Genomic DNA, 18374 nt, shown 5'->3' with positions numbered 1-18374 from the left:
CTTTAAACTTTCGTCATTTCTATTTTGATTACTAAAATGCGTTATCGGATGATTTTGTGTTTTCTCTTATTTTTTTTTCTGTGTTTTTAGTGTTTGTCAAACAGCGACAGACACGTCTCGTAGTGTGTTTGGACCACGTGCGCGATCACGTGATACCCGAAAGTTCACGCTATAATAATTCGACACGTCGAGATAATGTTTGGCTTTCCCATGAGTAACGCAATTTTTGTTGTGTTTTGCGTTAGAAATGTTGAAACAGTAAAAAAAAATTCGAGACGCGGAAAGCCGCCATGTTCGATCGCCGCATATTTACTTTTACGTTTACTAATTTTACGCGGATAAATTCCGTGTTTTTTGTAATTTTTTTTTAATTTTCCGGGCGTAAGAAATGTTTATTCAATTTCTAAATAAGTTTTGAGCTTGATTTCTCGCTTAATTTTTTAAAAAATTCAAGAAAATCAGAGGGAATACCTGTATTTCCAGCGATGCCGATAGTACTTATTTTTCTTTAATTTTTCGTACATTCTACAAAAATACTTTATTTGCATTGTTTTTTTTTATTCATAGACAAGGGACTGTTCATAAATGATGTCGACACTTGAAGGGAGGGAGGGGTTGAATAATTCGTTAAAACATCTTAAATTATATTAAAATTATTTTATATTATTATATGAATATTTGTATTATAATAAATATATCTCATAGCTATGATCAACGAGCTAAAATATACCACATAGAGTGGCTGTGACATTAGATACAGCGCTCTTGGTGGTAACGACGGGTACTATCGACCGCCATTTTATTTTAAGTCAAAACATAGAAGTTTATATCATATGTTGAGTAGGATTGTGACTTTAGAATCTATTTTTTTTTTTTTTCATCTAAATTTAAATTGTTTCATCTCGCATTTAGCTATTTTCTATGTTTTATTTAATTATTATGTAAAAGGTAATATCAGAGTTTAAAGTGGTAACTACCAAAATGTAATAGCATAGATGCTTTTAAGTCTTTTTGAGGAAACCCGAAAAACTACGTGTCCGAGCGAGGCGCGAACCCACGATCGAACGCCCAATATTCAGGGTACGAAGACTTCTTGGCCACTGATGGACAGGTCAAGTTTGACAGGATTCCATTGCTTTCCAGTACATGACAGCCACGAAAGTAAAATTAAGAGCGTTTACAAATGTATTTAACTTATCGCTACAGAATACTTTGTCTTGTTTAGAATTAGAAACGTTTAAATAAAGAGTTAAAGAAAGAAATGTCTCGTTATATACTTTCAAAATTAAAAAAAAAACAAACAAAAACTAAGTAGGGTAATTTTGACTTGCACCATCTCAGTTAAGGATTACAGTAGAGCGTCGTTTATCCGAAAGTCTGTTATCCTAAAGAATTCCAGTCGGCAAATTTAAATTTTCGCCAGTGCTGTGGCGCTGCAATCTTTGGCTATGTCTTGGGCTACTCAAATATTTTACGTTTTTGATACTAAATTAACTTCTGAAGTATAATTTTTTATTGTTTTTATATTTTTCAATATATTTATTTTGTTTGTACAAAATAAAAAAATAATTTTTAACGATACAATAGTCTTCGTTAGGCTTAACAACGACGAAAATTCAACGCGAAGCGACACGCAACGGAAAAAAATTTCAACACGGGATAGGCTAATATATTTTTTCGTACATAATCGGTTATCCGAATGACTCCAGTCCCCAATTGATTCGGATAAACGACGCTCTACTGTATTTCTTCTGTCCTCTGGCTATTCATTTTAAACATATATTTCTTCTTTATTAACGCACACAATGGTACATGCCGGGTTCCGCAGTGAGCACTACCCGGTGGTAACAAATTACAATAATAAAGATACAAATAGTGAAAGGTGTTACAAAATACATAATTAATTGTAATATAAAGGTAAAATACACAGGCAAAATAGATACACAATACAATAACATCACTGGAATGCAATTCCTTAATGTAAATACATGATTACAATACACTTACAAAAGAGGTTGTACATGATAAAAGATGTGGGACACGAAACACAGTGGGTACGGGTGGTTTGAAGCCTATGGGGTTATACCCGATAACAGTTACACAGTGGGTACAATGCAATGGTAACAGTAAACACGATTTTAGTAAACACACATTTTAAACATACAATAAGACCCGCTTAACGCTGATTCGATATAACGCGGTGTGCTCGAAGTCTAAAAAAAGCTCAAAATTTACGCCCATTTAAATTATAGTAGCATTTCATTGATTCATATATAATACGAATATTTGCGAACACGAACCAATGAGAAAAAAAGGTGGCAAAAAGGTGTACTCTCCTTAAATCTATGTTTGTTTAGTGCAATTTTGGAAAAAAATATTACATCACGGATGCAATAGGAAATATCGACTTGGCTTGGCACGAACGAAGTGTGGAAGAAGTTATGGCCGAAGGTACCCAAGAATTCTCAACGAGAAGAGCTATCGATATATCAGGACTATGAGATATAGACGAGCAGAATATTGAGGAGTTACAGCAGGTTTCTGGTGAGAGCCTTAACAACGACGACCTTCGAGAACATGACCTTCGAGAACATGACCTTCGAGACAGAACATGGAATTCATGTGGAACTGGAAAATAGAGATTCTGAAAAAGAATAACCCAAAAATTTTCACAACAGATTTCCTTAGTAAAAGTTTGGTAAGATAACCGAAATCGTTGATCAAATTGTAGCGAATGATCCTGGTTTTGAAAGGAGTGCAAAAGCAAAACGAGGCGTTTTGGATGCGATCTTCCGCTACCGACATTTGCTTAAGGAAAGAAAAAAACGACAATTGAAACTTCACTTTATTGCAAAGTGCCCACCAGTGGCCAAACAGTCTTCGTACCCTGAACACTGGGGGTTCGCTCCTCGCTCGGACGGACTGGCTACGTGGAGTTTTTTCAGGATTTTTCACATTTGTAACGCCTAAATAGGGACCAGTTTCCCTTAAAAAGACCTCCCGGAAGGCATTCCCCTAGGCAGATCCCAAGTGTTGCGTTGCCATAATTTAACCAACAACAACTTCATTGCAAAAGAAGAATTTCAGAAAAGTCAGGACCTTCGTTACAAAAAATGAACTTTACATTTCTGTGTGCATATGTTTGTCTGTTATTTAACATATATTATTATAAAAATTACTTAAAATTTGTTTATTTTTGGTCGCGTGTTCTCTTATCCCTATTTACTCTATGCTAAAATGACCTCGTTTAACGTTGTTTCGCTTAGCGCTTTTTGTTGTCTACGAACGCATCCCCCGCGTTAAACGGAGTCTTACTATATTTAAAATTATAATAATGTTTTATAATTTTATGTACAGAATTAATTTTAAGAGCAAGTACTTAAACTTTATTCTTAAAAAAGTTTAATGCAAAAAAATTCGGAGGTAATTTCTGTATGGATGTTAACATGTATTTGTGTATCTCCAGTAGGGTCGAACTTAATGATACTTTTACTCGTTATTAGCATTTACAATTCTTTATAAAACTTATCCCTACCTTCAAAATTAAAGTTTTTGCCATTTTATAATAGTTAAAAATATAAAAAGTTTTAAACAAAATATGATAATAGATAGCGCCACCAATATTTTAAATGTTGCCGGGAAAGTTGAGCAACTCGTTGCTGTTTTATTATTAGACAGGTTGCGGCCGACGTTTTCAACGCGAAAACGTGTACGTCGGACGTTCATCGCCGCCTTCCTGTGAGCCTAGAAGTTTAACAATGGCGTTTGGAACGTCGAGCGTGATTCTACTGACGTTCCAAACGCCATTGTTAAACTTCTAGGCTCACAGGAAGGCGGCGATGAACGTCCGACGTACACGTTTTCGCGTTGAAAACGTCGGCCGCAACCTCTCTATTGTCTTTATTAATTTAATTCGGATCCATCACTTTACATTATTTAAATTTTTTTCAGTTAAAAGATATCCTGCGTTTAACTCTTCTCCTTTAATATTACTCATAGATTCATATTGGCCCATGATAGAAGCTATTCAATAGTGAGAGATGAGCCCTAATGTGTCCATAAAAATTTGAGGATTGAACTAACGAATCTGGCGACCTTGGGGCTAGAATCTATCAGTCCTTCTAACGGAATTTTCTTGGTTTATTATATATTTCCCCCTTTCTGTATGCACTTGAAATCAAGGAACGTCCACTGAGCACAAAACCCAGTGAAGGAGGTATGAATTAAGTCAATGGACACCTGTAACGAGAGGAAACATAGTATCAAGGATACATAAGAAACAGCGTTGTGTAGAAGAGACAATAATATGTAAGAGTTAATAGGGTAGGGCAAACATAACACATGGGCTATTTGCCAAGGGGGGAGGACTTTTTCGAGTTATTGAAATAATTTTAATATCATGTAAGACGTTTGATATTGATATATAAATCAGGATCAAAACGTTTTAAAAAGTTTAATTAACGTTTTTTACACCTAGAAAAATGATCTAAAAACATGGGATTTATCCGCGAAAAATTAGTAAATGTGAAAGTAAAATATGTGGCACGTGAACATCGCGAGTTTCCGTGTCCCGAATTTTTACTGTTCGAACTTTTCTAACGCAAAACAACAAAAATTGCGTTACCGAGGGGAAAACCAAACATTATCTTGACGTGTCGTATTATTATAGCGTGAGCTTTCGGGTATCGGGTGATCGCACACGTGGTCCAAACATACTACGAGACGTGTCTATCGTTGTGTAACCACCACTAACAATTAAAAAAAAATGGTGTGTATTGTTGAGTAATTTATTGCAATAGAGTAATGTAAATTCTAAAAGTTAAAAGAAATAATAACTATTAAACAGGAAAAACGATTTGGGGAACCCATGGCTGCAGTCCTTGCACCTTACTCTTTAACGCCTTCTGTCAAAGAACACTTAAATTACTCCTGTGTGGGAGATTTTTGTAGTACATACTTGTGTTATTACCGCAGCACAGATATTTAACAAATTTCAGTAAAAGTTATTTCGAATGGGTCTCCTAAATATTAAGGAAAGGAAGGCTAAGAGCTTTTAATTATTAACTTCTTTTATATTTACCTCTCCATCTAAGCACTCAGAAAATTTAACTTTCCTGTGAGTACTGAGGGCACGTTTCTATATCTATCATAGGTTCAAGCAGGCCCATAATCAGGGCAGAAAGGGACGGAGCCCTGTCACTTGGCTGAAACAGACCTCTTGTGAAAAATTGATCTTTTGGTATTGCCGTTAATTCTCATTGTCTTGTGGTGGCAATATATACTAGCCATTGGGATGTACCACTTGGTTTTGCTGCAACGATCAGGCACTATTGATTTTGGAATGATCAGACTTCTTGCCGAAGCATGATAAAGTTAACATATTCTGAAACAAAATGCTTATATTGAAGCATATGATTATAAATGTATTTTTATATACTTCTTTTCTATGTAATAATAGTTTATTGTATTAATTAATAGTACTTGCATTGCAAGTTATCTTTCTATCTTGTGAGTGCTGACTGAATAGATAGGCAACATGCACCATAAAGAAGTTGTTTGTCCTATTGTCAGCTTTACCTTGTTAACATGAGACAAAAACTCAACATTAAGATAACTAAAAATATGTCAATTCTTCTAGTTGCATTATTCTGCTTTACAAAAGACAACCAAAGTCAATTTTGTGCAGAGAAGCTTCTTCATGCTTCAAGCAGACTAGCATAGTCAAATGCCCAGAGCAAAGAGACAATATGGCATTTTCCTTCAGCTGTGAGGAAAGAATGTGGTATCAGACAATTGTGCTCCTTTGATGTCAGATTTTGAAGTTCTTTTGTTAAATCTTTAAAAGTAAGACAACTACAAAAATAAAAATGTAACATAACAATTGCATCATCTTCATGCAACCATCCTGTCTGTGTCATCGACCATCATCGGCATTTAGCTTGGTTTCCAGGGTTAACGACAATGTAATATATAGACAGCCCTTCTTTCATTTTATGATTCATTTAACTGTAATAAATCACAGCTTCATTGAATAATTAAGCAATTGGAAACCAAAAACTGTTCTTTTTCACGTAACAATGCGGCATATCAATGAAATAAGGCTACTATACAGAGCCTGTTTTACCATTAGGCAAAGAATCACCTAGAGTTGCAAAAATACAAGGATGTCAGTCTTACTCATAAACAAACAACTATTATTATTATGAACTATTTAAGTTTTATTTTATAAGTATCCACATGTGCACTTGTGTGAGTGTAACATGCATATATATGCATTGTGTAGGAGTGGTTATTAACCACATATACTGTATTTCCTTTGTGTAATTCCTTTGTTAATAACAATCAAGTCAGTTGTATTCATTGATTCATTTGGTTTTGTTCAAAAACACACCTTATTATTCCTTTATGGGCTCACATGCATTGTAACCTTTGTAATCTGTAAGGGAACAATAATTTTTAACTGGCTATCTTTATTACTTTAACAAAGATAGCAGATCACATGCATCAACAATAAATAATAGGGAATGACACAGGTGAAACTGAGGTACTAACATAAAGTCAAAGAATTTAAGAATAGACAAAATATGTCTTCATAAATGATTTCTTACAAAAGAAAATGAGAGTGAGAAGGTGTGATTTTTTCAGGTAAATTTTCTTGCTTGTATCAACAATGCCAGTGTCTTTGTTTGGGAGTTGCAAAATACCTTATACTATTCTCACATCTAGTGTTTAAATTAAAAAAATTAAAAAAGTATTTGCGAGTCCAGCTTCCTTAGAATGTAATTTTAGGAGCATGGGTCACTTGTTTGGCCACAGTCACCAGACAGGAGGGGGGGGTCAAAATTATATTGGGCTACATGGTTTATGGATGCTCTCTTACATAAATCAATTTTATAGACTCCCTTTAATACTCCTGTAGTTTTTCACTCTATCCTCTACTCACACTATTCTATTCTAATTCGGGCTTGCAACAGGAGTGAAAAAATACCATGAATAGGTCAGCTCACTCACAAAAAATTTCCGAGGCTCCCAACTCAGACTTGAACTTAGACCCTGATAATAGTAAGTTGATGTCTTTACTTCCTTTGTATTCAATACTTGTGTATTAATTCATCTAACAAATATACAGTGTAGTAGTGATAGTAGTGGTGGTGGTGGTGAAATGTAAATTTCATTTTTTTGGTTCAACTTTGAAAATGAATATTCTCTAATTGCATTTTAAACATGCGCTTCACTCATATTCATAGAATAATCTGATTCAAGTTTCTGATACAGAATAACAAGCATGCTGGCACGGGTCTCAGACCTAACATTATTTAAACTAGTCCCACAGAGAGGCAAAGTGAGATATGTATCATTACAGCCCTTCCACAGGCAAGATACTATTGACAATAACATTATCATATCTTGCCCTGTATACATCAACACGTCTTTGTAGCAAAAACATAATACATATAATATAATATACTGCAGGTATATTATGATNTTTTTTTTTTTTTTTTTTTTGTGTTTTTTTTGTATATGTGATAAGATGGCAACTGTACTTTCCACAAATACATTATGCACTATCTACAGATGATTTTTGTCAATAAAATTACAAATACGACAATTTGTCGACTCTCACACTATACTATATAAACGAGTATAGCCTAATTAAATTAATGCAATCCACATGACAATTTTCTTTGCATTTTTCCCACGTTCGCACAGATATCTAACATTATAATGTTCCACCTTTCAGTTTCTTGATGGTGTTTTTCAATGCCTGTCTCTTATTGCAGAACCACACTCTTACTACTTCTCGGTCATAGTTCAGTTTTTCAGCCAGCTCTGTCATTTCGGCTCCTAAAAAATGAATTAATATCATTTAAATCTTAAAAATATATCAGATTTAAATGTCAAAGTTTGATGTAATTCTCGTACCCGAAGGATGAGTATTTTTATCAAAAAACTGATTAAGCGATTCTAATGCCGAAGGTGTGAAGGATGTCCGCCTTTTCCTTTTCTTTGTCGTCTCGCTTCCAATAAATTCGGTAAGGGTGTGCGCTCCATTTTTGTACCTTTCTTCCGCTTCCTTCATCCAGCGTTCTAGGACGGGCTTAATTTTTTGAGCACTCTTTGGCGTTATGTCTAATTTTTCAAACCTAATCAATGCAATTGGGATTAATTTTTATTATTTAAAAAACTTAATTATACATTAGGTAAGATATTTTTGCAATATTAATGACTATACGGTCACCTGCAAATGGCACTCTGACTATATGATGGACCTTCGGTAGCACTTAGTGCTTGTCCTACTTGGGTCTGGGTTAAACCTAAAGACAGTCGACGTATTTTAAATGCTTTGGCAAATTCTTTGATTTCTTCGAGATTTATTCCGTCAACGACATTGGCTTCTGTATTACTTATAGTATCTAGTGAAAAAAGATAAATAATTATTTAACAAAGAATTGGCAATAAGCTTCCTTCATACTGTAACTAGTAAATTAATTAATGAGTTAAAGAAACAGCTTTCAATTTAATTTTATTTTTCATCACTACAACAACAACAACAACCTACAGTAATTTATAAATTAATTAAATATTAAATTTCATATTTTATCAAACACTATCGACAAAAGAAACAAACGCACTTGACTGATGAGAAGGTGAAGTGCCATTTCCGTCCAGAGATGAAGTTACCGATATTCCTTGCTGCTGTACTGCCTGAGTTAGTGGTGATACTGCTCCCTGACCTTGTTGAATCCTTTGTGCAACAGTCTAAAAAGCAATTAATTTAATACTTATATATATATATATATTTATATTTTACATAAAGTTGCAGGATAATGGCAAACACATAAGACATTATCTTAAAAATAAATTTACTATCAAAATCCTTTTAAGCTTCATTGTAGGTTTCAACATGAATTATTTTAATAAATCATTTGACATCTATGATGAAACATTGCAGGATAATTTACTTAGCAATTTTGTTGTGGCTTACATATTTTTAGGCTATATCGTTTAATAAGATGTAGATTCATAAACTGATGACCAAAAAAAATTAAATGATTAATGTAGCAAGTTTTCTTTATATCTTATGCAAGAGAATAGAATTTAATTGTGAAATAAAAGCAATTATTAACATGTGAAGCAAATTCACAGGCACAGACACAAGATGTTAGCATCAAGTGAGGTAATGATTTAAATTCTTGGAGCTTAAGATTCTTACAATATCAGTTCGTAACATATATTTTTAAACAAATAGAGAAGCCTTATTAAAATGCATCATAAATAAAACTGGGGGAGAGATAGTATATGGCTGGTTCTCTGGAGAGAACTAGAAGAAAAGCAGGTAGTGTGGTCAGTCCCATGCCAATGCCAACTTTATCTTCCAAAAATCATCTTCCATGTACTTCTTGGAGGAGAAACTGAATGGAGTACAGACTCACACAAACCACAACAGGTGAAAACCAGAGATTGTCTGCTTGGCAGTCCAATACTGTACTGTCAACATTAAATGGGTAATGAATAAATTCCCATTTGCTTAAATAATGAACTGATTGGTTAATACTAACAACACTTAATATGGATAGATTATGAAGCAGACAAAGAACAAAAAAGCCATGTGTGTTTAATAGTTGTTTGTGTTTAACTGTAGCATTGTTAAAACCAGGAATTCTGGATTAACAATTAGAACTGGCCAGTTCCCACAAGACACATTGTCTACAGCAGTGAATGCCAACTTTTCTGACCTCATGGACCACTAAACTCATAGGGCCGATTGCAGAGACAGAGTTTACATTAAACGACGTTTATCAACAAACGGCCTATAGCCGTTGGCTGGCTGAACTGCAGTTAAAAATGCATTGCAAAGACGACGATTGTCTATTTCTGACCGTTCTCTAAACGAACTTCGGCAAAACATTGGCTCTTACTTACTTCGCTATTAATCCCCTGTTTTAGGAGTTGTTCGGCCAATCGGGTTATTTCTTTGTGACATCAGAAATGGTCGTCAGCTATATTCGGAAAGCTTCCAGAAATAAAATCTTAAGGCCGTCAAAATCATTGTTCGGCAATTAATGGCAATCCTTTTCCATTTCGATATTTAATTTCATCGCCAATACGATTTAAAATATGAACAAATCCATATTTAGAAAATTTATACCAAATTCGAAATTCGTCTTCGGAATAGATTTTTAAGGAATTATTTCGACATCTTATTACTGTCAAAATGAATAATTTTAAATATTTNGTATCCACATGTGCACTTGTGTGAGTGTAACATGCATATATATGCATTGTGTAGGAGTGGTTATTAACCACATATACTGTATTTCCTTTGTGTAATTCCTTTGTTAATAACAATCAAGTCAGTTGTATTCATTGATTCATTTGGTTTTGTTCAAAAACACACCTTATTATTCCTTTATGGGCTCACATGCATTGTAACCTTTGTAATCTGTAAGGGAACAATAATTTTTAACTGGCTATCTTTATTACTTTAACAAAGATAGCAGATCACATGCATCAACAATAAATAATAGGGAATGACACAGGTGAAACTGAGGTACTAACATAAAGTCAAAGAATTTAAGAATAGACAAAATATGTCTTCATAAATGATTTCTTACAAAAGAAAATGAGAGTGAGAAGGTGTGATTTTTTCAGGTAAATTTTCTTGCTTGTATCAACAATGCCAGTGTCTTTGTTTGGGAGTTGCAAAATACCTTATACTATTCTCCCATCTAGTGTTTAAATTTAAAAAATTAAAAAAGTATTTGCGAGTCCAGCTTCCTTAGAATGTAATTTTAGGAGCATGGGTCACTTGTTTGGCCACAGTCACCAGACAGGAGGGGGGGTCAAAATTATATTGGGCTACATGGTTTATGGATGCTCTCTTACATAAATCAATTTTATAGACTCCCTTTAATACTCCTGTAGTTTTTCACTCTATCCTCTACTCACACTATTCTATTCTAATTCGGGCTTGCAACAGGAGTGAAAAAATACCATGAATAGGTCAGCTCACTCACAAAAAATTTCCGAGGCTCCCAACTCAGACTTGAACTTAGACCCTGATAATAGTAAGTTGATGTCTTTACTTCCTTTGTATTCAATACTTGTGTATTAATTCATCTAACAAATATACAGTGTAGTAGTGTTCCTTTGTATTCAATACTTGTGTATTAATTCATCTAACAAATATACAGTGTAGTAGTGATAGTAGTGGTGGTGGTGGTGAAATGTAAATTTCATTTTTTTGGTTCAACTTTGAAAATGAATATTCTCTAATTGCATTTTAAACATGCGCTTCACTCATATTCATAGAATAATCTGATTCAAGTTTCTGATACAGAATAACAAGCATGCTGGCACGGGTCTCAGACCTAACATTATTTAAACTAGTCCCACAGAGAGGCAAAGTGAGATATGTATCATTACAGCCCTTCCACAGGCAAGATACTATTGACAATAACATTATCATATCTTGCCCTGTATACATCAACACGTCTTTGTAGCAAAAACATAATACATATAATATAATATACTGCAGGTATATTATGATAATTTTACTGTCATTCTCAGATACATTTCTACAGAGAANTATGAAATATTTAAATTTTATAAGTATCCACATGTGCGCTTGTGTGAGTGTAACACACATATATATGCATTGTGTAGGAGTGGTTATTAACCACATATACTGTATTTCCTTTGTTAAACTCAATGAGAAAAAAAGGTGTGTGTTGAAAGGACAGCAATCAGGAGAAAATAGGTAAAACTTGGAATTTCCTGGTTAGTTGTCTTATTTTCCAACAATTCTTAAAGAAAATCTGGCTGTTCCTTTGGAATTTTAATAACAATAAAGTCAGTTGTATTCATTGATTCATTTGGCTTTGTTCAAAAACACACTTTATTATTCCTTTATGGGCTCACATGCATTGTAACCTTCGCATTGTAACATAGAAACCTAAATAACGTGCAAAAACAAAAGCTGTACATCAACTATAATTTATTTATTTATTAACGACTACTTTATGCAAAACATATGTAGCAAAGTTAGTTATTAAATTCATGTTTCTACAATTACATTAAGAATACTAATTTACTGTAACAGTTCCTCCATTTATTAAATAAGGGAAGGAACTGTTACAAGTACTGTACATACAATAGGATGTGATCTAATGAAATGCACAGTTAATGCAGTAGCCTTATTTCATTGATATATGGCTTTGTTTACTTTAAAAAAAAAAAAAAAACAGCTTTCAGTTTCCAATTGCTTAATTATTCAATAAAGTTGTAATTTATTACATTTAAATGAATTTTAAAATGACTGAAGTATAAAACAAAGCACCCTAGCTATCTTTTTTTTTTTAACATTTAGGAGACTTCTGCTCGAAACTGAAATTTGAAAATATTCGTAACAAATTTCGATAACAAAGAAATTGTGCTGTGACGAGACATACAAAGGAGCATAGTAGAAAATTATTCCACTATGCTAGGAATAATTTAAGTTCCTTTGAAAGGGGAACTGGCATTAAAGAGCTGTGACAAACCACTCCTGAAAAAACTATGTTAGCCACTAAACTCTGAACTGTTACAATTGCTATTCTTATCAGCATTTCCAATGTGTGGATAATTACCCAATTTTTGGGTATTTTAAGCATTGGTGGATAATTTTTAAAATTTTAACACTGGGCATTGAACTAAAGTTAAATCCATTTTTGCAATTGTAATTTGCACTCTCAATAAACTTGGTATAATAACTGATTCATTTGGCTTTGTTTAATATACATTTAATACTGTAATTATGAAGATTATGATGCACAGTATGAGTCTAAAATGCACCTTATTATTCCTTTATGGGCTCACATGCATTGTAACTTTTGTAATCTGTAAGGGAACAATAATTTTTAACTGGCTGTCTTTATTACTTAACAAAGATAGCAGATCACATGCATCAACAATAAATAATAGGGAATGATACAGGTGAAACTGAGATACTAACAGAAAGTCAAAGAATTTAAGAATAGACAAAATATGTCTTCATAAATGATTTCTTACAAAAGAAAATGAGAACAAGGTGCGAGTTTTTTTTCAGGTAATTTTTCTTGCTTGCATCAACAATGCCGGTGTCTTTGTTTGGGAGTTGCAAAATACCTTATACTATTCTCCCATCTAGTGTTTAAATTTAAAAAATTAAAAAAGTATTTGCGAGTCCAGCTTCCTTAGAATGTAATTTTAGGAGCATGGGTCACTTGTCTGGCCACAGTCACCAGACAGGAGGGGGGGTCAAAATTATATTGGGCTACATGGTTTATGGATGCTCTCTTACATAAATCAATTTTATAGACTCCCTTTAATACTCCTGTAGTTTTTCACTCTATCCTCTACTCACACTATTCTATTCTAATTCGGGCTTGCAACAGGAGTGAAAAAATACCATGAATAGGTCAGCTCACTCACAAAAAATTTCCGAGGCTCCCAACTCAGACTTGAACTTAGACCCTGATAATAGTAAGTTGATGTCTTTACTTCCTTTGTATTCAATACTTGTGTATTAATTCATCTAACAAATATACAGTGTAGTAGTGGTGGTGGTGGTGAAATGTAAATTTCATTTTTTTGGTTCAACTTTGAAAATGAATATTCTCTAACTGCATTTTAAACACGCGCTTCACTCATATTCGTAAAATAATAATCGGATTCAAGTTTCTGATACAGAATAGCAAGCATGCTGGCGTGGGTCTCAGACCTAACATTATTTAAACCAGTCCTATAGAGAGGCAGAGTGAGATATGTATCATTACAGCCCTTCCACAGGCAAGATACTATTGACAATAACATTATCATATCTTGCCCTGTATACATCAACACGTCTTTGTAGCAAAAACATAATACATATAATATAATATACTGCAGGTATATTATGATAATTTTACTGTCATTCTCAGATACATTTCTACAGAGAAACAACTCTACTTGCCTGATAAATCAGTCTCTGAGAATGGCCCTGAATGGTAAGTCCAGATTAAATCCTCAAAAAATTTTCATTAACTAGCCAGGATGTATCATAGAACATATCTTGGACTTACCATCCATGAAAATCCATATAAAACTCAAAGCAAAACAATATAAATTAAAAGAGAAATAGCCAAGTAAACAAAATCAAAAGAGGATTCGCAAGAATGTTGACTATTGTCATCACTATTTAACATTTACTGTTAGAACGTATATGAAAAGAATAAGTTATACAGAAAAAAATAAATATAGTAAGAGAAAATACAGGTAACCCCCGTATAACACGGCACTTCTGTAGCACGGATTCACTCTAACACGGTTCGAGAATTGGTACCATCCCCCAAATAATACGGTACTTTTATAGCACGGATTTACTCTGACACGGTTCGAGAATTAGGTAAAACCCTCATACAACAGGAAATGTAATAAATTTTTACATACTTAAGTAATAATACTTCACAAAAATTATTATTTTCGTGAACTATTTGTACTTATGTATGTAAATTTTCTCTTCTCGCCTTCCGTCGATACATGTGGTCCTTCTCGAAACTTGTTTTAATGTTGCCAGTTCGCAACGCTTCTGCTTCTGATATTGCCGAATGTTTTTCCCTTATTCCATACTTGCTTTATTCTTCATAAGTGCTTAGCAACCATATAAGGAAATTTATAAAGACCTTTTAACTAGAAGCAAGCAATCTAAAATTACATACATTTTGCAAAAGGTAAAGCATGGATCTGAAGATAATGCACAAAAATACTCAGAGGATAAGGATAACTTGCCAAAAAGAAAACGCTATCGGTTAATTAATAGTGTTTTTAGTGATGACGAAGAAAACATTGTTTAATTTATATTAATATGTATCACTTAAAAAATTTTAATGAAGATATTTATCTTAATTATGAAAATATACTAGCATGTTTTTTAATTTTTGGAACCTAACCCTCCTTTTCGTATTAGTTCTTTGTTTCCTATAACACAGATTCGCATAACACGGCAATTTTTTGGAACATAACTACCGTGTTATACGGGGGTTACCTGTATTGCCAACTGCTCAGTCATATTTATAGAGCAGAGAAGGGAACAAATAAAATATTGGGATGGTTTAATGAAGGATAACATATGAAATGAAAATAAACATCAATAAAATAAAAGTTCTATGGTTAGGTGACAAAAAGAGAGGTTGAGATTATGACAAATTGTAACAAGTAATATCTAGGATCATAGGTAAGTAAGGACTGAAGAAGTGAAACTGAAGTGAGGAGAATAAACATGGCAAAAGCAATGATTAGCTAAATGAGATTACTGTTTGGACCATTAGAAATAAATCTTTGAACAAATGCCATGTCTGGAATGTTGTATGAAGCCAAAACATGGATCCTGAGACAAATGAGATAATGTTTGAGATGTGACTTGTGGGTTAAGAAAAATTGGAAAGAATAAAAATGAATTCAAACTATAAATGAAAAGGTATTTAAGAGAATAGGAGAAAATAGAGAGCAGTCAATGGAAATTAAAGAAAGAAAATGATTGATTTAAAAAGGCTATGCAAGATATAAATGGAAAAAATTCTGTTGGTACATAACTAGCATAACAGCTAACATAAGACAACAGACTTATCACCACCCAGGCTTTTGGGCTTGCAAAAAAATGGTTCTCTTAATGTCTGCAGATATTGATCAGAATGATACAACACTTTCCTAAAATATCCATATCCAATCTAGACCCTCAATTTAATCAGTTAGGTTGTGAGCTTTGTCTCCATTTGCTTATAATGATACCCAACTGAGTCAAATATATCTGTAACAGACAAAACATTACATGACCCATAATACATTTCAAAATTCTAAATTAGCTGTAACAGAAACTTGTACTTTTGGTTTACCACGCAGACAGTTCATCAATGGTAACTTGCACCCGAGGCAAAACCAACTTTTGCCTCTCCAGCTTCCAGTTTGGTCTCCAGTAGAGATCACTTCTGGAGCTAGCACTCTCATATGAACCATTTATAAACACCTTTAGAGTATATTTATAGAACCTTACTGCTTATTACTCTTCTCCTTTTGAACATTTTGGACCACTCATTTTACTGTTTGAGGCAGTCATTTTGTTGTCTTTCTCGTCAAGCCGGCCCTTGAACACAGTACCACGTAAGAAACATTTGCTTTCACATTAAATTATCAGTACAAATAAAGTAGCTTGCTTTATCACACTATGCAATTCTGGTTTAGGGATGCAAATTGCAATGTTGGCTTGGGTAACAAAAAAATATTATGCAGAAACTGTTTATTTTGCATGGCGCAAATTGCAGCGGCATTAAAAAGAAGAAAACAAGAGACTACAATATATAAATATGTAATTTTACTGGTGGGAACTTTTACAACATATCTTTGCTATATAAACGGTAGGCAAGGAGACTTTTTCCAAATTTCTGATGTAAAACTTTTTTACTACTAACTCTAGAGATATAGCATAAAAGAGATTTACATATTAATCTTTAATCAAACAAAGTTTTTAAAATGTTTTAAAATTGTGATATGTAATATGTATAATGTACAATAGAATTAATTCATCATTGCAATTGTTAAATGATATCATTAATTTTTTTTTTTCATTAATTTCTCTGCATTAATGAAATTACACAGCAGTATAAAAATTCTAAAATGCTTTGGTTCAGTCGGTTTTTCGAAAATATTTCTATCGGAATAAAAATTAAACACTTTTTCTCAGAAATTAAGCACTTGTTTGCATATTGATACAGTAATATTACCTGTTTTTTTCCCCCTTTAAATCTGCAACGGGAGTTCTCGATCTTCTCTGCTGCAGACGAGCGACAAGTTGGGTCCTGTATTGATGCGCTCGATTTACATGCCACAAAACACCATTTTAATTATGCTGCTCTTAACGGTGGTACGAATTCAGTGATGCACTGTTTACAGTGTGCTGTACAGAATGGCACTATGGTTGGTATGAATTTGGTACTACATTATTTAAATACATTGCACCAAATGCACAACAGCCAGTCAATAAGAATTTGGTGTCACACAATTTAAATACACTGCACCAAATTTGTTGACATGCTGCCAAACGAAACTCTCGCTCGTCGAAGGGATGTGTCTCCCAATTATAGAAGAAACTTCCGATTGTCAGATATACAGATGGGATCGAGAACCACCGCCTGACACAATACTTTGACACAAATTCAACACAAGAATATTGTACAATATTCGGACAGATATAAGTCAATCAAACACAGTTTTGATATTACTCAGGTACAGAGTCGTCAGAAATAAATAAAAACATTTTTTGTTTTGCATCTCGAAAACAGAAAAGTCCGACACAATAAGAAATTTAACTACGGGAATGCCGGGCACATTTACAGAATATACAATTTGTATATTTATAATATTTTTTTTGAGACAAAAAATCTCGTTTCTAAAAATTCTCGATTTAAAAATTGATCGCTAAATATGTATTTTGGATGATAAAAAAATTTCAAAATACATATTTAACAATTCAATACTGTTATATATACAACTAAAATGGCATTTGTTATAAAACAAACTGGCTGGTGAAATGATTTAAATAAAATTGATCTCTCTTTTTTTTTTGGCAATGTTATGGCACAATTAAAAAATAATTCGAGTATATAAGAACGAAACAGGCATTCGAACAGTAGTAAAAAAATTCTAAAAAAACTCTCAAAGAGTGAATGCAAAAAAAAAATACTAAATAAAACTTTTCAAAAATAAAAATATTAATAATAAACATTTAACCAATTGGTAAAATAACATGGAAACTTTTTAAACATTGTGTATAAAATAATATACAAGTTTGTACAATAAAATCATTAACTGCACGCACATTATTAAAAATGATATATTACAAATATGATATAATATATATTTTTTTGTTGGTGGTTTCTTTTTATTTTTTTAACTGCGACTACCAGAAAAAAGATATGACTAAATAAGTTATTCTTCGACGATAACCCAAGCGTCGCACGATTTCCGTGCGATTTTTCTGGTAGTACAGTTAGATAATACTTTTTTTTTTTTTTTTTTTTTTTTTTTAACTTCCCCCCCCTTAACCAAAATCCCTTCCCCTCTAGGGATCCTTGGATTACAATTAGTTTGGTCAAGGACCATCTGTAAAGAAAACTATATTCACCTATGGTTTCCTTCTCTATCTTTGAGCTCTCGGCTTCCTTGTGAGACCGGCGAGTTGTCTGTAATCCACTCGTTGTGTCGGTCGTAATCGTCGCTGGATGACTCCAGACGGTCTTGCTCCGGCGATGGACGGCGAGAATGTTCCGTGATCCATCGACGATCCCGTAACGGAGCGTGATCCTCTATCGTTGCCCCTATCG

The 18374-nt window shown here is 33.4% G+C and overlaps 1 protein-coding gene across 1 annotated transcript in view; it reads right to left on the bottom strand.

Annotated features, from left to right (window-relative positions):
• Positions 1-7494: 7494 nt before the first annotated feature.
• The window catches only part of LOC111636284 (POU domain, class 6, transcription factor 1-like), a 12135-nt gene continuing 1255 nt past the window's right edge, over positions 7495-18374 (bottom strand). Inside the window, exons 3-7 of the mRNA XM_023381495.1 lie at positions 12859-12989; positions 8634-8760; positions 8240-8414; positions 7924-8144; positions 7495-7845 (exon numbers count right to left, since the gene is read on the bottom strand). Of these exons, the coding sequence (XP_023237263.1) occupies positions 7721-7845; positions 7924-8144; positions 8240-8414; positions 8634-8760; positions 12859-12989 (779 nt within the window). The 3' untranslated portion in view covers positions 7495-7720. The remainder of the gene's footprint in view (positions 7846-7923; positions 8145-8239; positions 8415-8633; positions 8761-12858; positions 12990-18374) is intronic.

The sequence above is a fragment of the Centruroides sculpturatus genome, unplaced genomic scaffold, assembly GCF_000671375.1.
Source record: "Centruroides sculpturatus isolate CEXI.00-Female unplaced genomic scaffold, Cexi_2.0 scaffold984, whole genome shotgun sequence".
Taxonomy (NCBI): Eukaryota; Metazoa; Arthropoda; class Arachnida; order Scorpiones; family Buthidae; genus Centruroides; species Centruroides sculpturatus.
Note: the sequence above shows the minus strand (reverse complement) of the source record. Positions and strands in the feature narration are given on the sequence as shown.